Source organism: Choristoneura fumiferana, chromosome 20, assembly GCF_025370935.1.
Source record: "Choristoneura fumiferana chromosome 20, NRCan_CFum_1, whole genome shotgun sequence".
Classification (NCBI taxonomy): domain Eukaryota; kingdom Metazoa; phylum Arthropoda; class Insecta; order Lepidoptera; family Tortricidae; genus Choristoneura; species Choristoneura fumiferana.
This window is the reverse complement of record NC_133491.1, coordinates 7,341,101-7,366,837: the sequence shown is the minus strand read 5'-3', so window position 1 is coordinate 7,366,837 and position 25,737 is coordinate 7,341,101. Positions and strand designations below refer to the sequence as shown.

The 25,737-nt window shown below is 37.4% G+C and overlaps 1 protein-coding gene across 5 annotated transcripts in view; it reads right to left on the bottom strand.

Moving 5' to 3' along the window:
* The window catches only part of RhoGAP71E (Rho GTPase activating protein at 71E), a 30,746-nt gene extending 6,384 nt beyond the window's left edge, over positions 1-24,362 (bottom strand). Inside the window, exons 1-11 of one of the 5 annotated variants that reach the window (XM_074103434.1) lie at positions 23,817-24,362; positions 23,565-23,737; positions 21,226-21,321; positions 17,064-17,155; positions 12,160-12,269; positions 10,663-10,674; positions 7,663-7,846; positions 6,927-7,004; positions 4,768-4,928; positions 4,421-4,543; positions 1,480-1,701 (exon numbers count right to left, since the gene is read on the bottom strand). In XM_074103434.1, coding sequence (XP_073959535.1) covers positions 1,489-1,701; positions 4,421-4,543; positions 4,768-4,928; positions 6,927-7,004; positions 7,663-7,846; positions 10,663-10,674; positions 12,160-12,269; positions 17,064-17,155; positions 21,226-21,321; positions 23,565-23,737; positions 23,817-23,984 — 1,410 coding nt within the window. In that variant the 5' untranslated portion in view covers positions 23,985-24,362 and the 3' untranslated portion in view covers positions 1,480-1,488. The other 4 variants (XM_074103437.1, XM_074103436.1, XM_074103438.1 and 1 more) reach the window with 4 other exon arrangements.
* Positions 24,363-25,737: the final 1,375 nt, after the last annotated feature.

The following is a 25,737-nucleotide window of genomic DNA, read 5'->3' as shown; positions in this document are numbered from 1 at the left end:
AAAAGCTACTGTTCTCAAGTTCTGTTGCAAACCAGCTAATTGTAGATACTGGTTTAAAAAAAAAGTCGTAAACACTTCGTCCGTTTCCTCAGATTGTAATACTAAGTACTGATTGTTTACTGTCTTATTAGTACTCTTCAACATACCTACGGCCCACACGCTATGTACAGCCAAGCATAAGCTATTGGCTCTGACAAGACCGGCTGGTAACAATGCAATGACTATTCTGAATGACAGTGGCTTATGACGTGTTGTGCTCATACAACATCCATACAAAGCATCTCGAAACCAAAAGGCATGAATAATGTAACATTATTTATACATTCCTGATATTTATTTTCACCTATATCTTAAGACATATCATAACACCGAAAGATGCGTAAAAGCGAGACATACAATTTGATTTAAAAAAATACAATCTAGTCCCTCAATTACATTTTCAAAAAAAAATTGAACACGAATTTTTCTTTTTGTCAATTAAATAAAAAGTGATGAAGATAAAATTATAGCCAGTTAAAGTTCCGCGTATCGTCACGACGTGCGACACTTTATCACGGCGTTACGGGAGGCCCCCCCATTCCAGAACTTTGACGCGCCTCATCACTGTCTTTTTTTGGTTAATTGACAAAAGAAAATGCGTTTCCAATATTTTCTGATGGATGATTAAACTGTTGGTCTGAATAAAAAAATACCCAGGAAATTACCCAATCGAACGAGCTGTTTCAAGTAGCATTACATGCTTTGAATGTGTGTAACATTTACATTTTTTTTTTTATTTTAGCTGCACGCATTTCAACTGCAATTTGCTGCAATTTTCACACTTACGCGTGCAAACAAAGATGACATTTCAACTCCTATCAATGTAAAATTAAGTAATCAATTAAAAAGCTTCATCGAAGAAACACTATACACAACAACAAAATCTTAAAACTACTTTATTAGTAATTAGTACACATCTACAATTTGTAACACCAACACAATACGAACAACAAATGCACATGTAACTATATAGAACAATCGTGGACAAAGAAATACATGCTGATGTAAATGTGACGTGCAAGTGTAACAAAAACAAATGGACGCAAGCCAGAGGCGAGTAAAGCGAGCCCGTGACATACCGTGGAGTATGGGTAGACGTTCTTCTTCTTCGTTGGATTTCGCTGTTTGACTGTACCTTGCTACATTTTATCGAGAATTAATTTGGGTTGATGTTAGTCAAAAGCATGAGTTTCATTTTGGCACTTAAGTACAAACCAGGTAAACCAGTCAACAGTTTTATTACTTTTAAACCCTCAATTTTCAAATAATCAAACGTCAGTAACGCTACGATTGAATGATAAATGGACACAATGCATGCCACTGCACATCATCGAATAAACAACGAACGTCCCTTAAAAAACTCCAATTCGAAGAACAAGAACGCAACCCCGCCGTTAGTCCACACCGCCAGCGAAGCTTACGAACACAGATTCACAGTACCGGTGCGCGTCAAAACAAAAACTCTAGGCAGGCAACAAGCACGTATAGGGCCGTGCTTTCTTGGCGCTCCCCGCAGCGACGGGGGGCGGGGGCGTGCGGGGGCGCCGCGGGGCGCGGGCGGCGGGAGGTCGTACCGGCGCGCGCGCGGCCGTCCAGCGCCGCGGCTGGCTGGAGGAACCACTCGGAGCGCGTGCGCATCCGCGCGCGCTGCCGCTCGTGCACCTACCGGCCAAGCCACCTCATACCAACCGGACTCTAGGCTACACCTAACTATAGCCTTTATGCCCTATCCGCCCGTTGATCTAATAACGCGACTATCGTGAGCCGGTCCGGCATTGGCGGAGCTGTTTGATTCGCTTTGCAAGGTACGGCATCAAATACATAAAATGTTGAAAAAAATAATGGACACAATTTTTACAAACAATAATCTACTAGGTACTCGTACAAAGAACTTCCTCACGGGTGGTATTTTTTCTTCAAATTTAAGTATCTCCTTCCAAACAATAGATTTTTCCAAATCTCAGTGAAATTTTCTTAAATGCAGAAGTTCTGAAGTAACTAGATTTCTCGGTTCTGATATAACCGCAAACTCCTTTTTTGATTGAACTAATATTAAATGAGAAAGTTGGTAAAGATATTTGTTACTCAATCATGCAATAAGGTCTGAACCGATTTAAATGAAATTTGGTGTGGAGAGTTTAAGTCCCAGGGAAGAACATGGAATATTCTTTATCACGGACAATTGTATAAACGCGAGATAGAAATAAATAAATTCTTCACAGATTGAGTTCGCGGGCAATAGCTAATTTATATAAAATAATATTCGGTGATACGATTAACTCTAGACGAACGTTATGATCGGGTAAACTACAGACTGGTTTATGTCAATTTTATTTATTTCTTCTACAAAATGCACACTTTTTGATAATATTACTTGTGGGCGCTGGAGGCCTAGAGGGAGCGGTAAGGGGCTCAGAAAAATATAGTTTTAATTAAACTCCAGGCGAAACTAATATGTTATTGAGGTTTTTAAGATGAAAAAAATGGGAGGCGCTACAAAATAACTGATTTTCAAAGTGGGCGTTAAACGAAATAAGTTTGGGAACCTCTGCTTTAATATAATAAATAGTTATATCCATTAATCTTTTCAAACATTATGTAAGCCGTAGTTTACTGTATTGACCAGACCTCCTTCCTGGAACCTCACTTCCCAGAATGAATTCGATTATGAGATTCAGTCCAACATTAAGGACGATTTGTTTTTTCACATTTAAATTACGAAAATTAATAATTCAGAACCAAATTAAGTATTTCGAAAACATTCTGATAAGTGATCAATGTACGAAACGGGCATCATGGATAGGAAACTAAGGAGTAGCCATTCTGGGAAGAGGCCATTTTGGGAAGAGGGCATTCTGGGAAGAGGATATTTTGGAAAGAGGTCATTCTGATAAATGATGACTAAGGTCCAATTGTGAGAAATTAGTATAAATGAGGTATTCTTCTTGTTTTAACCGTCAGAGAAGTGTCGGTTAGAGAAGAAGAGTTACAAAGAATATCCCAATTATTGTAATTTCTCAACATCAAAGGAATTGTCACAAACAACAATATTTGTCTACGTGATAGGATTATTAGATCAATGAGATTGGCGAACTAAGGAGAAAACTAGATGAGAGAAACACTGACCATTTTACACACAAATTGAAGAAAGTTTGTTTTTCTCTCACTAGGAACCCACTTAGTTTACAGAACTCAATAAAACAAGGGAACTATAGATTTGTGGTGGCATTACGTTGGCGCTAATTTTGAATTTTACAGATGAATCAGGCTCGAATTAACAATTTTTTTTTATTATTTAACTACCTATTTAAAATGTATTTGTTAATATTGTTAACATGAAACAAGAACGTTAGCTCAGTTAGTATCTCTAATCCAACTACCGTTAGTAACAAAAACCGGAATGAATGATGTTAGACATCCTGCACACCAAAAATAACAAATACATAGTTAAAAAAATACTTATTTGAAATTGTAAACTAAATTATTTTATCGGTAAACCTACCTACACTATATTTGACAGTTTTTACACAGCCATATAGAATATTCAGGGCACTTGGAACATGTAAAAGCGGTGTTCTCGGCCGACATAATATCGGGTTTTGACGCACATCTCTCTGTGTGTGCTTAAGCTGTGTTACACACACGCACACACATGTGCGCACACTATAAAGCGTAGTGTTCAACATATTTGGAACTCGTCTGAAGGTTTCAGTCAAACTAAAACAGTTCTAAAAGAGCAGCCACAGATTGTCCTATTCCATAGAAAACCAAAATCAATCATGCATTTCAGAGGTTGGAAATGAACCATACATACATATTCGGCAAACATTTATGTACACTAAATTTTTCAAGTGTTTATCACAATGGATATCTTATTGCCGAATCAATGTTTCAATGGAAAAAGGTTCCACAGTGGTACATAAATAACAACGGTTAACTGTACAACGATTTGGAGCAAAACAACACCCAAGAACATAAATAATTAACGATAACGTTGCGACGTTTATAAGCTACTCGAAGCATACGCTTTGTTTTTTGTCCGTAAGTGAACTGTTAACTACATGATAGCTACTGTCGACTTACTTTACATGAATAAATATGGGTGGTTCGTTTCCCGAAAGACAGAGCAAGTAATGATAGACTATTGTCGGGAGTGGTGGACAGTGGCGCTACAGGTGGACTAGAGAAAACTCTTCACCATCACTTAAAGAAAGAGTCCTTTAGGGAGCGCTAGAATCCAAACATATATCTTTATACATGGAGACAAATTTGATCACATAAAATTTTATAAGCAGTTCATTTTCACATGTCAATACACTTTGAACATAGATTCATTTCATTTTAAATCATGGTATCTATAAGGAATAAATTTAGTACATACCTGGGGAAGATAGGATAGGCTTTTAGTGCTTTCCGCGTACTTGTTGATAGCTCGGAGTTCCTCGAGAGTCATGTGCGGACTGGAATTGCTGCGTGAAGACTGGGATGACGAACTGACAGACACCTGAAACATGTGGCGTCAGTTTAGAACACAGGGGGGCACATTTAGATTGGTTAGTATGGGCGAGTCTGTAACTATAAGACATGCAAAGATTTGTTCTGAACCATGTCATCCATTTTAGTGACGAGAAAAACTGCATGCATAGATTTAAAAAGCTTGTACCTATTCGGTTCGGGAAATTAAGTTTCCTCCGTCTTAAGCGAATATTTTCAAATTGCTAAACATACCTTGAAAACACTTTCTTCAAGAGATATGCTGAGCCTGGTACAGGAGTCTAGCAGACTGTGCTCCGGTATGATGCCGAGTCCTAGAACGCTGCCGGCGGCGCCGCCACCCACCACTCCCATCAGTGCGGGCATTGACTGACACTCCTCCGACTTTGACAAACCTGGGGGACGATTTATATTGACGATGTTATAGTCAACTTTTTCGATTGTCATGTCACTTTTACGGTGTCACTGTTTATAATTGTTAACAAGACGAAACACACAAAAATAGCAGAAAGATACTAGCAGAGGCGCCGCTAGGTATAGGTACTTGACGTGCGTGGGTCTAAGGGGGCTCGCGCCTCGAATGATTGTTTGTTTGCAGATTTAAAAATCCGTCTTCTACTGTGTGATGAACCCTCAAACCCACGTCAAATTTAGGTCTTCGGCCGCCACTGAATACAAAGCATCACAAAATGAATCGGAAATATTTTAGCCAGTGGTAGGGTCAGTCTGGTAGGAATATTAAACTGAATACCCTTGCAAAAGTTTTTCGAGAGCATTTAATTGAATTCAGTGACAAAATGCAACTGATCTTATCAATTGTAATAAAATGAAAATAAATTTAAGTACGGGACGACTTTTACTGGAAGGCCCCATCCAATGAATTTACACGAGCCTCAGATGGTATAATTTACGCCACTTGCACTACTTAAAGTTGACCAATTTTTCAGTACATATAGCCGTTGTTTTGAATTGCTGAGGTGTTTATTTGCACTTGTTCAATCATTGGAGAAAGTATTCTGGTTTCATTTTGTGATAGGTACCTTGTATGTACTGTACATAGAAAAACTAAAGAATTTTCTGTGAGTGTTGTCTTACTAATATTTCACTAAAGTACGCGGAAAGCAGAGCAATGTCACACATAGCGTAAAACAAAACAAATACAAAACGCGATACATTCCGTCGGAGAATGGGAAAATAAAGCGTTCTAATTGGGCAATATTTTCTTTGCATGCTGCTCAGCTTTCTGCATAGCCATAGTGGAAAGATAAATTTTAATAAGCCCGTACAATACTTATATTACTTATGTTATTATATTTTATTGTGCTTTTTTAGTTAAAGGTTAAATGACAAACGCACTAACAATTTTACTGTAAATCAGCGGCATCTATCGATATTTGATGTCAATTCTGGGGGACTAGTTGAGAAATAGCAAATTAAAATTTTACAAAAAAAACTTTCTTTCCCTCCACAACTTACCTAACATTTTCAAATACTATATTAAAAATTACAGGAAAACCTACAAGACGTCTTTGGTATTAAAATATTGTGCGAATACATAATGTATGTATGTAAAACGCCCGGTGCACACATATGACACGTACGTTGTTTATTTATTTCTTGTTATGTCTATCATAGGACTACCTACTTAAATGAAAAACTACAGACTCATAATGACCACCGTTTTATTACGAAGTGAATGGCCAGCACGACTCGAACTGTCAGAACTAGATTAAAGCTTCAGTTAGACGGATCGTGAGATGTTGTGCAAGATTCGATCATCAACGGCAATGTACATCGACTCGCACAATATTTCTCGCACCAACTAAATAAGGCTAGACGCCATTCATTGCGTGTGCTGCCAGGTAACCACTCTGCGGTGAGCGCCTTGGCCACGCAATGAACAAAAATCGTTACACGCCCGCGGGCGCCCAATCCGTGGCCTAGGGCTTTATTGTTAAGCACGTTTTCTTCCAATCAAGAAGACGCACAGTTCAAAAATGACGAGCGTGCTAGCCAGTCGTTAGGCAGTTAAAACAATCCCAAAATTAGTAAATCGTGTTGTGAGTACCCTCGTATTTAGTGAGTTAACTACACTATCGAATATAAAACTAGTGCTACCAAATTACCGTTGCCCATTTAACAAATATTAATGAACATACTATAATAAGTATAATGTGTTATCAATTGACTCATTCACATTTTCAAACTCACCAAATTAATTTAAATATCGACAACGTAAAATGGTACTTGATTATTTTAACAACTTAAACGGTTTTCATTCAGACGACCTGCGAAAGACGCACGGGTTATCGACTATTGCACTACATATTTATAAGTACTATTTAGTTACAAACACTCAATTAAAAAATATTTCAAAATATGGGAAATTTTACCTTCTATATTGAACTTATTTCCCCAGCGATCACACTCGCACTGCAACCAGGTTTTTTCTGCTTCCAACGACAGTTGTCCTGTAAAAATATAAATTGATAACTGTAGCTATTAAATTAACCAATGAAACCAAAATTACTATTCAATCCACTTAACACTGCATATGCAGAAGATCGTCTTGGTTTGTTGATACTATTCATCACATGATTGTAACTGTTTACCTTTTTTTAGCTCAAGGAACCAAGTAGATACATATAGATAACAAGATTAAATAGTATTTTATGAACGTTAGCTTACACTGTGGCAAAATTCTCAAACAATATTGAAGGTAAATTTAAAGCAAGCATACTCGTAGGAATGGAATTTTCAAGTTACAGACCAATACTACATTGAACACCACATTGTTAGCGATCTTAGCGATACAGAAAATCTACATGAAAAAAAAATCACAAAGTAAGACTGTGCCGTATCGCTTCTTCCAGCCTTATACAACAGACACAGACCTTATTGTCTAACATACTTGAAATCACCATCGCTTTCACCTCTTCTTTCTGACAAACGACACAGGATAAAAGTAGAAAGATACGGGGAATGCGATCGCAAGCGCCCGCGCTGTAGACAATACGGCCTTTAGTCTAGTTCACTATGCTGGTTAGAGCTGACACTCCACTCGACTCCTCAAAGAAATGAATAATTTCAAGTACCTTGTCAAGAGTGGAAAGAGTAAGTGTATCTCACTAGCATAGGCCTCCTGGTCGATCCGGTGCCGCGGAGGCGGCGGGTCCCGAAACGAGCATATCCACTCGTCCTTCACTCGCAGTATGCGGCCGGTGACGCGCGCGTAATACTCGTAGTTGTCGCGGCCGAACAGGTCGCCCGCCGAGAACTGCTCGATCAGCTGACGCATAATGCGGGTGGCCACCTAGCATCATGGGTTTATTGGTGAATCAAGTCATAGGGTACAATACAAATGTGCGGGCCATGGACTATGCACGAACGAAGCGGCTGGAACAATTTGAATCGGAAGGACTCGGCATCCGTCCAAAAAGCGGTTAAATATCCAAGGTGGTTTAAAATTGATCCGGATTATATCATCGGGTTGTCAAAATATCTACATCCAGTGCTCTCTCTAATCAACCATGACAAAAAAAAAATACCGCCTATTCGGAAAAACCTAAGACCTAACTGACAAAGTGACTGTACAAAGTGCAATGATGAAATAAATAATACCTCTAGTGGTGGTTGAGTTGATTTAACTGAATATACCTGTACGAGTAAGTTTGAGTGTACCTACTTATGTAAGTCTGAAATTCTTGTGATCCGAATGACTAAATCTTGTATCAAAAATTCTGATAAAAAGAATTTTACGTGGGTCTTCAGTCAAAGTAGCCCAACCATCTGCTGAAATGTTCTGGTTTTTTTTTTATATCTTGTATAGTTTACTACGAGTTAGTCAAGCAAGGCTCAATAGATTTGTTTACTACAACATCTCATCATAATCCTATTTATTAATAAATTAAAAATATAGCGAAACTTGAGGATTTTTGCCACTATGGTAACTATTCGCCTGTTCAGATCCCTCCGGCCGCCTCATCGTGTTTAGACGCCATAAGTCGCACAAAATCGCGTGCGGCTAGTTTGCGTGGCAACAGGTTGTAACACACGGGATATTGGTATAACTAGGATTTTAGCATAAGGAGGTTGGGTTTGCCATGTGCTTTAAAGCGGTACATATGGTTCAACCTAAGGGATAGGCTTTACCTAGTTAAGTATGTACGTTGACTTTTGACCAGATTTCTGCAGCAATTTGCACATCATCATTGCTGAGTTCCATGGATAAGACTGTCTACGCTGTATTGGTGGTCTATAGGTCCGATTGAGAACTCGAAGCAATAACTAACTGATGCCTTTAGGCGAAATACCGCTAGATGGTGATCGAGAGGTCCGTTTGAGGTCTCGCCTTGCCTGCGATTGGCTCACTTAGTTATTAAATCAATCACAAACCTGACGCAAATGTCAATCGGATGTGGAAATGATAAACGATAAGTACTAATCTGTCACAGAAAGGCTAGTTTTTTGCCTTTTTGCTGACACATGCTTAACGTGGTCTTTAAGTTCTCAAGAACCTTAAGTGATGACTTCCCCATACACTCCCTTAATGCCAGTACCTTCGACCTGCTGGATGGCACTACACTGCTATATTTTGATGTGTTTTTAATAGAGAAGAAGCCCGTAAATATATACAAAAAACCCCAACACGCAAGTCGCAACATTTATTGTAAATGTCTGAAAAGTCGGTTAGAGAGATGAGTCAACTACTTAAAGGAAGTGAGTAACAGAATTAATTTCATGAATCAAGCCCTTATCAGTTGTCGTGGGTTAGGAATTTGGGGTGCCTACGTGTTTAATTGTATTAAGAGTTGATGCCGGTGATAATGATTCAAACTATTATCGGACAAGAATCTACACTACAGGATAACAAGGCTAAGTACTTTTTAAAAGTTTTAAAACTACATTCCTCGTACAGTCAGCGTCATATAGTACGTAGCAGTCAAGATCACCAAGTACTTGGAAACATCCAAATAGTCATCAACATTGACCCAATCAAAGCGATCAAATTGCTCAGGACATCTATCGTGTCGTGTACAAATAAATCGGAGCACGCACATCACCACTGGTAGCGTAGCAGCCATAATATCCAAATGTATGAAGCACACTAGAAAACTGAGCTTTATTTAAAAAGTTTAGGGGCTGTTTCACCATCCATTGATTAATGTTAACTGGCGGTTAGGTGTGATGCCGTCTCTATTTTTTTTGTTCGAATAGACGGAGACGGCATCACATTTAACCGTCGGTTAACGCTAATCAATGGATGGTGAAACAGCCCCTTAATCTCGAGTTGAGTGCGAAATAAATTAACACGTCATGTCATAAGATTCGACTTTTTGTTCTTGACTATCACCGAAAAGAGTACCAACTTATCAGTGATCGTTCCGTCTCTTTCATTTGGAGCCTGATGGCTTTTTTCACATTTTTATTTACATTGTAAGAATTCCGGATTAACGGATTTCCTTTTAAATATGGCTTGAATTGGCCAGAATAATTACATTATAAAAGAGTTTTAGTTTAATTAAAAATGTAGTGACATGTGCATTTTGCACCAAGAGACTGAAAATGGAACACCGTTCACATTGTATTCAAAAGGACTAGCTAACTGGATCATTGGACCTTACACGGTATGTAATAAAGTCAATTTTCCTGTGGTGTCCCATACTTTTGAATACTTTGGCTGCTACGGTACTAATGTCGGCTTGAATGTTAAAAAGTATTTGGCGACGTCCGTGCTCCGGTATATTTTGTACACGATGGATGTCTCGAACAATTTGACCGCTTTAACTAAGTCACTGGTAATGACTATTTTGTATGTTTCCAATTATTTGCTGATCTTGACTGCTACGTACTATATGTCGCTGACTGTACTTATACTACTATTATTGGTCTAAGTACCTACAGTTTTAACTACATAGTCATTTTGTCATACATCTACGAAGAGCTTGCTATATGATGAAAATAAAGCATTCTACAAGCGTTAATAAGTTCACCATTAAAGTGTTTATCGTATTTTAACGGTGAAAGTGTCAATCTAACACCAAAGGAAGCATTTATAAATGGTTGCTAGAGCTACATTATATGCGTATATATGTGTAAACATTTTTTTGTGTTGTAATATGTACTCACGCACACTTCTGCCTTCAGCCGCATGTTTAGACAATTTTGGTGAAAAAAATGTCAAAGCTATTTACATTGCAGCACTGTCGCTTAATCTATTCATGTTTACATATTTATCATAATCATCCGATTCGAAATAGGCAATTTCACATATAATTAAGATAAGGCAGTGAAAAAGAACCCGCGTCAAATGTGCATTACAATCAAATTTAAAAATATCTTCTATCTGATAAGAAACTGTATAAGCAACAGAGTGGTTAACTGATAAAAAATGCTGTTTATTGAGTTACGATAAGGCGATTACTAATGCCATTGTTGTGGTAATAACAACGGTTTTATCGTGGAATTATTAATGTCACATCGGCGGCTTGAAAATCAATAAAAATGTTGTAAAGATCAGCCAAAATTTACTCACATTTTTACAAAAATTTTAATACTTTCTTATACAGCTCATTGATTATAAAATAACTTAGTGAGTAACTTCGAATTACATATTAAATTTTCAAAAGTTCAGCTACATTTTTAACCCCCGACGCAAAAAGAGGGGTGATATAAGTTTGACCGCTATGTGTGTGTCTGTGGCACCGTAGCTCTTAAACGGGTGAACCGATTTATGCAGTTTTTTTTAAAGCAGGTTTTCTAGCAATGGTTCTTAGACATGTTTTATCAAAATCGGTTCAGCCGTTTTTGAGATATTGAACTTTGAAGTGACAATGTCGAGGGTTTTCCAACCTTTTGTTGGTTAGGTTAGTCACTACAGAACAGAGTCAGCTAATACGAGTCGATTATGTAAATATCTGTAACGTGACAACAAGCCTGGCATAAAGTGGATCACATTATAAAGCCATCTACATAAAAAAAACATGTCCGAATCGGGTGATTACGTAGCGCTGATCTGGTGCAACCGCTATCTATCGCTGGCGTACATGTGCATTGCTCATTACATTATTTTACACTAGCTTTTGCCCGCGACTTCGCCCGCGTGGAATTCGGTTATCGCACGCTATTCCCTCGGGAACTGTGCATTTTTCCTAGATAAAAAGTAGCCTATGTCACTCTCTGACCCATAAACTATCTCTATGCCAAAAATCACGTCGATCCGTCGCTCCGTTTCAACGTGAAAGACGGACAAACATACAAACACACACACTTTCGCATTTATAATATTAGTATGGATTACCCTTTTACAGTTTTATAAAAAAAACTGATCTAATATGTTTCATACTCTTGTTGATCATTGGTTTCATCAACGAAAACCACTTCAACGCAAACGTTCAAAGCTTGCTTTCTCTTTAAAAAAAGTTGTATTGTATATATAATACTTAAACAGATGCAAGCTATGCTTTATTGTGACTTGAATAACTCACAAACCAACAAGTAAATTAGTCATCACTGTCTTTGTTAGTGTGCACAATGATTGCGTTAAAAAACACACTGTTGACAGAAAACGCCTCATTAACTCATGTAAAAACCGTAATGAGCCTCGCATGAAAATGTGTAATTCACCTTGAATCTTTGCACGTCCTCCATTGTGGCCGTTTTGCCATCAGACACGCAAGAGTGGAAGAATGATGGTGCCACTGAGACGCCGAGCGCTTCGGATGTCATACCCGTACCTGTAAACAATGAGTTTTAAAAGGTTTTAAAAGGCAACACTCCCACGGCGCGAGTGGATGTTTATAAGGACGCCATCATTTCTGTAAACACGCCGGCCGTTCGCCTACGGGTGATTCGAGGTCGGATTACGGATATCGCAGTCTCGACGAGTATCATACGACGTTTAGAAATCGATACGAATTTTTAGCAATACTATATACCTACTAATAAAAGATAAATTTACAGATTTTTCACATTTTTTATTTCGCGACAAATTTAGAACGATATCATATACGGCAAGAGGAACGGAAGGCTCTCGCAAGCACTAACTCGATCATGGAAACGAAAATAAAGCACAATCATTAAAATAATTGTTTTAATAGTTATATGAAAAGGCTAAGACAGCTGCATACAGAACGACATTGGCGAAAGCACTTATTTCCAAGTGCTCTTTGATAACATACACTGCGCGTATCTCTGTGAAATCTCTTTACAACCAAACAATTGAATAATGAATTCATAGTCGGCAGACAGCATCAGTCATAAGCCATAAGTGTTACAAAATGACAGTGACACGTTCTTTAGGGGCTATCAACTATATTCCAGGAGTCCTAAAAACTATTTTTGACTCGTAGACTACTTTTCATGTTTTTCATTTTAATAGACCCTGCTTATTGTTGTTTTTTTTGTAAATTTATCAACTTGCTACTTAAACTCTTTGCAGGTCGATACACACTTTGGTATCATTGGAATACACCTACAGAATGCAATTTACAACTCCCACTTTCATTCAAACTTCTGTTAAAATCAAGAAAGCAGTAGATTGTACCGTACCTAAGAATAGTCACCTTTTGATAGCAGGTATCGTATATCGTCTATTTCTTTCATCCTATTTAGACGCGTTGCAGCAATTAAAGGCAGACTTACTACATTGTCATGTAATTAAGACTGAAAGTTAGCTGCGAATACTCGCATAATTGTTATTACTGTTACTATGCGCTCACGCAAGTATTATGACAGGCACACACAGACACAACTTCACACAAGAACACAAGTAGTACTTACCTAGCAGTAGCACTCTATTGATAGGATTTCATAAATAATGTAAGCTGCCTGTCAGTCAATAAGAACAAAGTCCTTCGAATTATAGATCGAGGGTTCCCTGGTCAAACCCGATAAGTCGAAATAATTGTCTGTTGAAAAAAGAACACTATATGTAGAAGTTTAAATTCGAAATTTTATGAATTATTAGATCGAGTTATCGGGTTTGACCAGGGAACCCTCGAGATACTTATTTCTTTAGCCTCGCGTGTTTACTTAAGTTACAGTTTTTTGTTAGTTTTATTGCTACCTACTGCAGGAAGTAGGCACGTGGAAGTAAATTAGATATTCGATGCTTCCTCAATGATTTGGCTATCGATAAACTCTAATGAAAACAGGAAAATTATGCGTGGATTACCCCATTGCTGCCTAATTATACGCTTGATCACGTAAATAGATTCGCATAGTTACTGCTCGTGTTGATACGAGTCTACTCTATTGGCATCGAATCCAGGAAGAATTTTAACTTTCTAGTAAAAAATTTCGCAATCGCAGACAATGTAAAATCAAGTCACGAAAACATGATTGTCATGTCATGTATTGAATTATTAATGGACAGATTTTTTCTCTAAAATAACTTACATATTCACGCGAATACTAAATTGGTTTCATTAAATCCGCTGACGTTTAATACAGTGCAGTATCCTTATTAGAAAAAATATTATTAATGAAATACCATCTAATGATTAGTATATAACACCTGTTTGCGAACGATTCAGCAATATCAGTCACCGAGTGCAAAGAAAAAAACATTCCTGATGCGTAGATAATGTCCGAGAATGTATCAAACCGATCGTTACAAGCAAGGAGCCTCAACAATAAAGGCCGGAAACCAGTCATATTGTCACAATGCACGAATAATTTATGCCAGATGAGATACGATAACCGCCATTATCTGCTAACTACCGAGTAAGCAGCGATGACGTAGAGACGGACGAATGGGGCTCCAGTGCGTAACCGCGCCATAATGTAGCGTGTGTGCTGGTGCGCGACACATGATGTAGCCCATTACATTACCCATTAGGGCTTGGACATATGGGACATTCAGTAATAACTTCACACGCGGCATTTCAATACATCCTTTCCCTTAAGATCAGAGCCCGTTTCTAACACGCGGACGCTCGCAATCTCGTTTGCAATTTCTTTCTACCCTCATCCTATCTTATACCGTTTGACTGTAGGAAATATTATGCTTAATATTATTGCTTTTAAGTGCGTTAGACAATATGGCCTCAGGTTATTTAGACACAGCTATATCCCGCCCGACAATATTGACAGAATCTTTACAAATATATGGACCTCGAAAGCAAGTTTTTTGAGATTGTGAAAAAGTAAATGGTTACTTTATATATTATATATTTTTTCGAAAGTCACAAAAATTATCAATATATTTTTTGCGAGAAACGGTTTCAAACTTAAAGAAAAGTCAGTAAAAAGAAGAATATTTTTTCAGATTTTTTCATCAAGTGAAGTTTAATATATGAGTAGAGTAGGTACTGAACTGTTAAATAATCTACGACGATTATTTTCTTATAGAAGAAAATATTAATGTTTATAGGTAATTGAATCAAATATTGCTCGATTTCAGATAACTCGGCCTGACGTCATTTAAATATGTAAGTATATCAAGCATAAATAGAGGTATCCCCTTTTTCCGTAAATCTGAAATATATCACGTTTCATACGGTAAACCTACTAATTGACCTACATGTATCAAATCGAAATGTTCGTCGCCCAAAACAAAGCAGCAGAATGCAACAGCTTAATTGGCTGTCATAGCTTCATAGTTTACTTCTAAGGGAGGAACAAAAGTCAACCCACTTCTATAAACGAAAAATAATACCTAATAATGACTAAAACTGGAACTGAGTAAGACGGTAAATATAGCGATGGTTCACAAACATCATTCATTATCTCTATTTAAAAATGCTAAGATCCCACTGCTTCTTTGGGCTGCGCGTTCATTTGCCGACATTCGAACCATGTCAACGAGACATTAAGTAAGATTAAACAATAGCGCGCGAGAAAAGCAGAGCAGTTGCATCACTAATTAAGGTGTGCCCACGCTCGCATGTAATTGGCGGAGTTAAACTAATTTCGGCGGGACGGGAAGTCAACTGCGTGCAAAGTGCTCTTAAGCATTAATGCTTTTGGGCGGGTCACGTGCTTCGTGTACGCTGTATGGAAAGTACTAGCGACTTGCCCAGGCTTCGCACAAATGTAATTTGGAAAAAAAAATTTTTTTCTTCATCTTCAGCTTTAGTCAATGGGTCAGCCACATGAATTAAATTGTCGGCGACTTGATTGCAAAATATCGTTTTGTAGAGTTCCATACATAAGTTGGCAAAAACGGAACCCTTGTTTTGTGGAACTTGTTTATCTGTCTTTACGTCCGTCCGTCTGTCAAAACCCATTTCCTCAGGAACACCTCAGGTCTACTAACTATCCCTTGGAGCCGTGAAAAAAGCAAACTTCTAAGACAACGCAATCACAGGTAATTTCATACAAATTGCTTACAATTTCATACAAAAACTTATATGGTACTTCGTCGGAGGAAGTTCGTCCTAGAAACTTGAAATTTGGTACACTACGATTATTTTCACTTTGACATTCGAGATGTCTCGGTTTAAATCGTAAAGATAAATTACAAACAAATTACGACATATTACTATTTGTTTTGTTTTTAACTATCAAGCATTTTACTTTGTCTAATATACAAAGCCGGATTAGACGTCGCGGCCATGACCAAATCTTGATTTCAATCATTGTTGTCAAAGTGGAGATAATCGTACTGTATAAAGTTAGCTCTTATAGCACATCCTGCACAAGTACATAATACATAAACATCACGCCTGTATTCCCAAATGGAGTAGGCAGTTACCGCTTCGGAGCCACTTTTAGAATTTTAGGTTTTAATTTTAGTGTTGCTAGTCCGTTTGTCAGTCGCCTCTTTCCAGTAAGGTCAATCTAAAAAAAGTCGAAGAAATCTCCGTTTGTCACTGTGTACATTTTGCTTAAGAGGCTTGGAGGTTTGGTAAAGTTTTTGCGGACAATGAAACGGAAAATGTCAACAGACTTGACATTTAAATGGTTAGTTAGAGGGGAGGGAGTTGTATGAAGAGAGCATTCTGTACTACCTAAGACCGTGTCATCTTCGGGCCATTAAATGGGGTGTGACTAGCTTGTGGCCGTGTGACCCACTGACATAGAAAACAAGCCATGTAACTCATTATGTTTAAAATAGCCTTTTATTGTTATTGTTTCAATACGAGTATAATGTGTCATTAATCACGCTTACGGGAATTAACAAGTCCCGTTTGAAACTCTTAAATTTCGTTTTTTTTTTTTAATATTCTTAAAAGTTTGACTTTTGTTTGAATACATTCTAACTTTTTCGAATCTTTTTTGGTTTCGCAACATAATGCCAGCCAGGCAATATTAGGCACTTGATTTCATTCATTTATTGAACTCTTCAGAACTAAAAGTTATCAATATAAAATCTCGTTCGTTTACCTTTTTTTCGCCGTTAGTTCAATTTGTTTTGTACAGTCGAGAGATGTGCAGTCATAGCGTCAAATATATGTATACATAGATGAAATCTTGAATAGAATACTTTTGACGTCTTGGTAAAGTACGTATAAACGTATATTTATGACCATGACTGTACGTATATAGCTCCGATGCTTAAGATAGCGGTTATTAACAACACTTACCTGCTTTATCAGCATTGGAAGCCATCACCCGAAAAGTACCGAATAGCAGCACTAGCAGCCTCTGGGTGCACACCGGCAGAGACAATAGCAGTCTGTGGACAAAGAACAACTTATATTTAGGGATAAAACGACATTCCTTCGGATAACACTTACTTTTTTTATCGATATTTTGAAACCAAGACAAGTATATGAAGTAGGTATTGGTCAAAAGTACTCATATCGTATTCCAATGTCACAAGCTTTTGTATAAACAAATATATTTGTAGGTACTCGTAGTTCTAGGGTAGAACACAACTTATTTTCATCTTTTCCTCTAAATACAGAATAATAGGTAAAAAGTACTGTAAGTACTGCTTAGGTAATGTTTTTATTTATTACTATTCTACGGCAAAGCCAAAGGAAGAGTAATGATTTTAGCAGTCTATGTATGTTTGTATTTACATATGTTCCACCGTAGCATCAAGACTACTTGTCCGATTTTATTAAATAAGGTGTTAATCGATTAGTTATTTTCTCTAACATTTTTGAAAAAAAAAAGATCAATTCGCTACGAGTAAGTATCGATACTTTTCAATCGACATAGAGTAGGTATTTATACTTTACGACTGTACCGAGTAAAAACATCGATACCTACCTGAGGGGTATTGTTTCATCCCTACTTTATATTGCTTCAGACTCTAGCAATTTTCGACTCAAACTACAAATTCTCTCATTTGATTGCGGTCGCGAGCGTCAGAAACGTCGGCCTCTGAACGACGTTTCAGCTTCATTCAGTGACCGTAGTCATAAGTAGTCTCATTTAAATAAAATTTCGTCGCGGGATTAAAGTCCCGGAGAAGCAGTAGTTTATGAAAAGATAACTGCTGGAACACATTATTAACCAACCTCGTTTGATAAACTTAATTAAAGCCATAAAATCTTGAATTAACTCTAATGAGGAAAAAATAATGTTCCGATTCGCGTGTACCTATTTTAACGAGATGAATCACTGGTACCTACCTCTACAAAATAATAAATTACGCGATTTTAGAGCACGTTTCTTGGCATCTCATTCATAAAGGAAGGAAACAAAGCGTAAAACACGAGGCTCACCAAAACCGTAACCATTATCGTAAATGACCGACATAACTGAACGGGTAAATATGACATAACAAAAGGCCGTTGACCCGTACCCGTAAAAGAGTAGCGAGGGAAAAGATCGGTATCGATGGATTGAATAACAGAGGTTCTGTGATACACAATTAAGTAAATTGATGAACTGTGTCCGGCCTAAGTCAGCGTTTATTCGGTTACAGGACTCACAAGCTAAATAGATACACATAACATAATCGATTGATATTTTTTTCCATTTTCTTCTCGCATACGGTTTTCCCACGAGAACCGTATATACATACTTAGAGAACGTGTTCCCAGAACCAATCAAACTAAGAATTGTTTTACTTTTAAAGAACGGAGCCATGAGGATTGTCCTTCAATATTTACCTCATACGAGTTTGGAATTGAAAAATAAATAAAGTATCTACATTGCGAAGGTAAGTAATTCCAGCGATCCCTTAATTTGTAAGAAACGAAATATATCTTGGTCAATCATATACAACTTGTTATTTTTGACTTCCGTTAACTTTAAGGAAATATTCAATAGGTCAAATAAAGTTAATTTATCCAAGACACTATAGTGGCTTAACTCTTATTGTTTAAAAGATAATCAATAATTAAGATAATTAAATTAATTAATTATGCGCGGTAAGGCAGGGTAAAAGGTTTTTAATTTATGACGATTTTTTAAGTCTGTTACCTAAGTATTTTTTATTTATACATATTTAGGAAACGAAAGTTAAAAAGTGAGTATATTCGACGACTGTGAATTTTTAAATTAGACTTAACTATTTCTTTAAACATAGTATGTATATTATGTACTTTTAAAGTGAAATACATAACCGTCCTACTGGCAGTCGGGTAAATACAAGTAGTTACAATCAATGAACTGAGCCATCCGTCGAAATTAATGGAAATCAAGAAAAACATGGTATAGAAACTGAACTAGTTGATTTTCACACGATCAATCTGTATCATTTTGTACTCTAACCTATGTTTGGACTTATTAGCATAACAGTGGAGACAACGCATAGATAATCATACTTATGCAGATTACTGCGTCCAAAACGATTGGTCAGTCTTTGACGAACCAAGCAAACAATGCGCGGACATCGGGTTCCCGCATCAAAATTCATGCTGAGCCAGTCTAAACAGCCATTGTTTCTACCAATAATATATGCACATGCGGACAAGTCCAATACCATCTCCGTTCAGTTCACACAATGACTGTGCTTATTGTTAGTGCACCAAGTAGTGCAAGGGTATTGGCTGGTTGTGTTTTCGTTCGCTTGGTAGCAGGCCCCTCTTCCTCGCTGGGCACACTGGGCACGTGCCCAGGGCCCCGCGATGGATCGGGGCCCCCTAGTCCTCCATTACCAAACGTTAACCGATAGCTATACTCTACTCTCGCCTGAAAATCAGGCTTACCGAATACAGCATGTTGTGCCCAGGGCCTCTAATTCTAATAGGTGAAAGACGGCCTATACATATTATGGAATAAGTATTGAAAAATGCTATGGTACTACACTCGCGGTCAAATAATACGGGTCAGTGACGAAAACCTTTAAATTTAGAAAATTAAAAGGAGTACTTACACGAAACTGACTCTATACATATTAAAGAGAATTTAATATCGTATTAAATACAACCAAAATTCAAAATTCACTTGTTTTACTTTTGCCTGTTTTCTCACTTTTGTTTTCAATCTGTCAAAGCATAATGATAAAAGGCAATCAATGTTGTCTTTCTTGATCATTCTTGATTTACTATCATGTCGCTAACACCAGAAGAATGTACACGTATCATCACTATGTTAGAAGAAGGCAGAAGTCAGAGAAGAACAGCGAGAATAACAGGCGTGTCACACTCACATTCTACCGTGCAGAAAGTCGTCCAACGTTTCCGAGAAACTGGGCAGAACACTAGAAGACCAGGAAACGACAGACCGAGATGTACTACAGCTCGAGAAGATCGATTTATTGTTACAACCATGCTCAAAAATCGGCACCTCACGGCCGTTGAAGTCTAAAATCAACTTCGAGAGACCCGAAGAGATGACATAAGCAAGCGGACTGTAAGGCGGAGGCTCCAAGAAGCTAATTTGACCCCACATAGACCGGCAAATGGCCCAAAACTTGAAAGGGGACATCAAACAGCAAGATTGCTTGTCGCCCGCGAACACAGATGGTGGGCAGACGAAGAATGGGCAAGAATTATGTTTTCTGATGAATCCAGATTTATGCTCTATGCACATGACGGGCGGCGAAGAGCTTACAGGCGGCGAGGTGAACGTTTTATTCGAGCTTGTTTTGAGGAAAAAGTGTCGTTTGTCGGTGGGTCTATTATGGTCTGGGCTGGAATCTCTTCAGAGACTCGCATGGAGTTAGTGTTCATAGAAAATGGTATGCTAACTAGTGCAAGATATGTGGAAGAGATTCTTAATGAATGAGCATGTTGGCCCATACTTAATTAATATGGGTGAAAATTGCATGTTCATGCATGACAACGCCAGGCCACACACAGCTCAGATTGTAAATGATAACTTTGACGACGTTGGTATCATTTGTATGAACTGGCCCTCGAGAAGTCCGGACTTAAATCCGATCAAGCATGTATGGGACGAGCTTGGAAGGCGTGTAAGAAATCGAAACCCCGCCCCAGCTACACTAGAGACCTGCAACATGCGTTAGTGGAAGAATGGATCAATACCCCGCAAAATCGCATAAGAAACCTAATAAACAGCATGCCCAATCGTCTGGAAGCTGTAAGAAGAGCCTGTGGAGGCAATACAAAGTATTAATTTGATTTAAAGTTTTTTTTCTGTTGTATGTGAGGTACCAAGTGTTAATTTTTCTACATACAATTTGTAGATATTTTGTTTTTTATGTAATTTGAATAAACAAATGAATAACGTTTCAAACCTTTGATGTTGTTTTATTAACTATCATTTGATCTACAATATACAGTTTAATTCATGCCCCTAGCTCTATTATTTTAGGAGATATTCTAGTTTTTCGTACCAACACGTATTCTTTGTCCGCAAGTGTACTTTATGCTTTTTACTCACCTTCTTATTTCATGGACTTGCCGCTCCTCAGGTAGTTCCACTGCAGCAAACAGCTGCATTTCACCATCGCGTCCAAATACACCTCCCGGTATTTTCCTACACCACAAAAAAACAATGATTTAGTTTTTTTTTAAGTAGCAGGGGTAGCCAACCCCTGACAAGGCAAAAATATAAATACTAAACCGCCGTCTCATTTAAGATTTCAAGAAGTATGTAACCAGTAGATTGCACAGGCACAAGGTTTCGTCAGTAAACAGATCTTGGGTCTTACCAAGTCGGCCACCCCTGCTATATAGTGTCCCACTGCTGGGCAAAGACCTCCCCTCCCCTCTTCAATTCATTCAAATTTAGAATTTAACTATTCAAATTAATAAAATATTAAACTACCTACTTGTAAATCTCTCATTTAACATTGAAAATGTCATAGGCAGAGTAAAGATTTGTTTTAAGTCCCAATTACATTGTAACTAATTTTAATAATAATATAAAAAAATCACAATTTAATATAAATTTGGGAAAGTTTGAAAACAACACATGCTGGGATTTTTGTTCTATCTAATAATTAGGATGGGTTCCCTTTATCTTGCATAATATTGATTCTCTGAAATACACTTTGCATACCAGGTATTTAATATTTTTTTTAGCCAAATGATACTTTTGCATAATCATAACTTTGCATAATTATCAGTTCGAATAATAGTAATTTCTCAGAATATTAAATAGCAGAACACTCTTATCGCCGAATATACTTCTGCAGAATATTAAATAGCAGAACATTAGTATCGCCGATTTTTATAATGACATAATGGCATAGCAAAATATTAGTTTGGACTATTGTATTTTCACGGAATTTTAAACAGCGCTGACTTTAACATGGCGTAATGACATAGTTAAAGGAACTAACAGGTACCATAAAAATGGGTTAAGGTTAAAGTAAGGCCAGCAAAGTAAACGTGCTGTAACAGCAGCAGGCAAAGCGCCAGAACAGAACAGCAGCTACATAGTAGATTGGGTTAGGTTAGATTAGAACGGCGACCACAACAGCGCGCGAGCCGAGCGAGCGAAGCGAGCGTGCCGTGGCAGCGGCCGGCGAAGCGCCAGAATCTTACTGGTGGCAATAAAGGTTAGAAAATACAAACTGAAACATAGATGCACAGAAAAACCAGAAAAAGTGACCAGCGCTGGCAATCGAACCCAGGTCCTCAGCATTCCGTGCTGCGTGCAATACCCCTACACCACCACTGGACAGGAGCTGAGACACAAATTTCTCCTATGGACCACATATCTCAGCTTGTTTGTTTCTTATTTAGTCACTTAAGCAGCGACACTTCAACACTCCATCGGAACTAACTGCTCACCCGGACAAGAGATGTTGCTATTAAGCAATCAAATTAAGATTGGTTTTTGGAGTCTTTTTGTATTTTTTTATTTCAACGTCAAATTTTGATACTTTTACGGGCTAAAACATTGATGTTGCTAGTTTCGCTGCTTAAGTGACTAAATAAGAAACAAACAAGCTAAAATATGTGGTAGGAAAAATTTGTGTCTGTACTCCTGTCCTGTGGTGGTGTAGGGGTATAGCATGCAGCACGGAATGCTGGGGACCTGGGTTCGATTCCCAGCGCTGGTCTCTATTTCTGGTTTTTCTGTGCATGTAATGTATGTTTCAGTTTGTATTTTCAATATGGATTTTACGGGATGACCGTAAAAGTAACAAAATTTGGAGTTGAAATAAAAAATACAAATAGACTCCAAACACCAATCTTAATAAAGGTTAGGATAATATAGAACTACAATTAAAACAACGCTGGGGTGTTTTTAAGGCCTCAGCATTATACTGAGCCAGTGTCAGATTCACAACTGTAATTTAATTGCAAGGAATGTTTAGTAAAATTTTATTCTGCTTTTTATTATCCTTATGCAAAGTAATATTATGAGATATGTCTTTCTGCATAGCAACTATTCGAATATATAAATATTATTATCATCGTTATTATGTGATGTTAATATTCTACTTTACAAAATTATGAGAAATGATAGTATGAGAAAAAATATATGCGAAAAGTAATTCAGTGATATTATAGTTCTGCTCAAGGTTGTTATGAGAGACGAAATTATGAGATTCAATTTTATGCAACATATTAGTGAACCAATTAGGACATATATTTTTCAAAACTGACATTTTAGAGATTCTATTCTAGATTAATTGTTACTTCTGTTTGAAAGTTCTTCCCCTACATTCACTTGAAGTCATCACACCATAGCTTGCAGTAGACATAAAAAGGTCCCTCTAAAATTGAATTACAGAATTATTCTATCATAGTTGATGCACTTCTTACCTCAAAAACTTTTTGAGTACACTAGCGATGGTATACACTGAGTAATTGTCCACGTTCACAAGCCGTCCAGTCTGCAGGAAGTGTATCAACTTCTTCATGGCTCCCTGGTGTCCAGGCGCGCGGAACACATCGCGCCGCAACGGAGCCTCCTTGTTCAACTTCAAAATTAACACCTAAACAAACACGTAAACACACTAATTAACTAAGAATCTTATTGAAGTTTATTTATTTATTTACTCCACCGATACTAACAAGTAGGGGTCCCGGTAAATCTTCTTTACACACTTCGTGTAGAGGCGCTCCGAATTTCACTTTTTCAAGACGTCGAGGATATGGGAGAGTGTTCGGATGCCCGCAGGACGTCACCACATTGCTCAAAGTGGCCGCCCGCCGGTGCATCCTTCTAGCCCAATTGCTCATTTTCACAACCTAGGTTAAACTCGATTTCAATAAATCAAGCTTAACCTTACGCCAGTAGAAATTAACCCGAAAATAAAAACATTTGTCTCGTTTCGTGAGTTCAAAGTAGTCGCACACAGGCCCAAACTAGGGACGATCAATTTGTGCACCAGTCCACAACACAAGTTTTACGACTACACCTCCATTTTTTCAATAACATACACTTCATTTATAGTATTTTACCATTCTTAGAGCATCCAAAAAGTGTCTGAAATGAGAAAAAATTGCAACCGCAAATTATTTTACTCTAGTTTTGAATACGAAGAGCGCGAGCTATCAGCACTACCAGTTCAACTCTGTGCTTTCAACTTTCAACTGTGTTGGTTGAGTTGACTGTGTTGTGTGCAACACAGCCAAGGCAGCAGGGCTACTACAAAACTCTAAATTCGAAGTACGTGTCGTGCGGTCTCTCTGACACTTATACTATTTAATACGAGAGCGAGAGAGACGGTACAATACGAACTTCGAGTTTCGTAGTAGCCCTGCAGAACCAGAGGAAACGAAATGATGTTCAATGTGTGTCAGTCAGTTGAATGAAATGTTCATCCAATAGCCGTTATGTATTTCTGGAGGCCAGAAAATATTGCATGAGTGGTCGAACTAAAAAAAATATTAAGTACATACATATAAACACAATTTTCAACAGCAAGAATTATCAAGCATGGTATATCTATCTCTATAAGTGGTCAGTGATTCCTTATTTAAAAACACTGAAAAACATGTGAACCTTCAAAGGAAATAAATAATGATACTACTTATTATGTTTTTGTAGTATAATATGGTAGACAAAGGGTAGACATAATAACAAAACAAATATAAGAAACAGAAACTTTTTTTATTAAGTCACTAAATTATGTTTTTTTTCTGAAGTACAAAAAACTAGTTCTCTATCTCTACTATTGTCTTTGGTGTCAGTTTGTTGCCAAACCTACCAAAATATCCACACTTGCAAGTAATTTTGAGCTATGGACCTTCATAGATTTAAAAGTCTGGATGACTACTATGTGTTACCGGCAGCCAGGCTTTCTTTAAGGGAGGTTAAAGTAACATATTTCTGTAGGGTGCGTCCCACGAGATATAGCTACAAAATATCTAATTTCATATTAATAACGTTCACAAGATATAATTAACGTTAGCTATAACAGCGAAAAGTTTTTTTTAACGTATAACGCTTAAATTATATAACGTTATTTTTGTAATAGTCTTTAATTAGTGATTAAATGAAAAAATTATATTTTAAAAGTAACCGACATGTATATTTGCAAAAGACATTGACATAAGTAAGAAAAACAAACTCTTCATTTGAAATCAGCCATAGACAAATTTCTACATAAAGTATGAAAAAAGGTTATCCCTAACACTGCCCCTTACTCGAGGCAATCATATGTTTTACAAATTTAAAACAGAAATGAAGTATAAACTCTGTGCGAGAGTACAAAATACAAAAGAAGTTTAAACTAAATCTAAGCACTTTACAAAGAAATCATGTTTTACCTTAGGTAAGGCTTTTGTAAAAAGATCTGCCTCTAATTCAGCTGAGGGCTTGTAAGCTAAACAGATTACTTTGCGTTCAACACATTCCTGTATAAAATGATGATGAACATCTATATGTTTTGTTCTACGAAAACATTCGTTCTCCACCATCTTGAGTGTGCTATGATTATCATTATAAATAGTAACAAGATCATGTGACTCATTCCTACAATGTAACTCT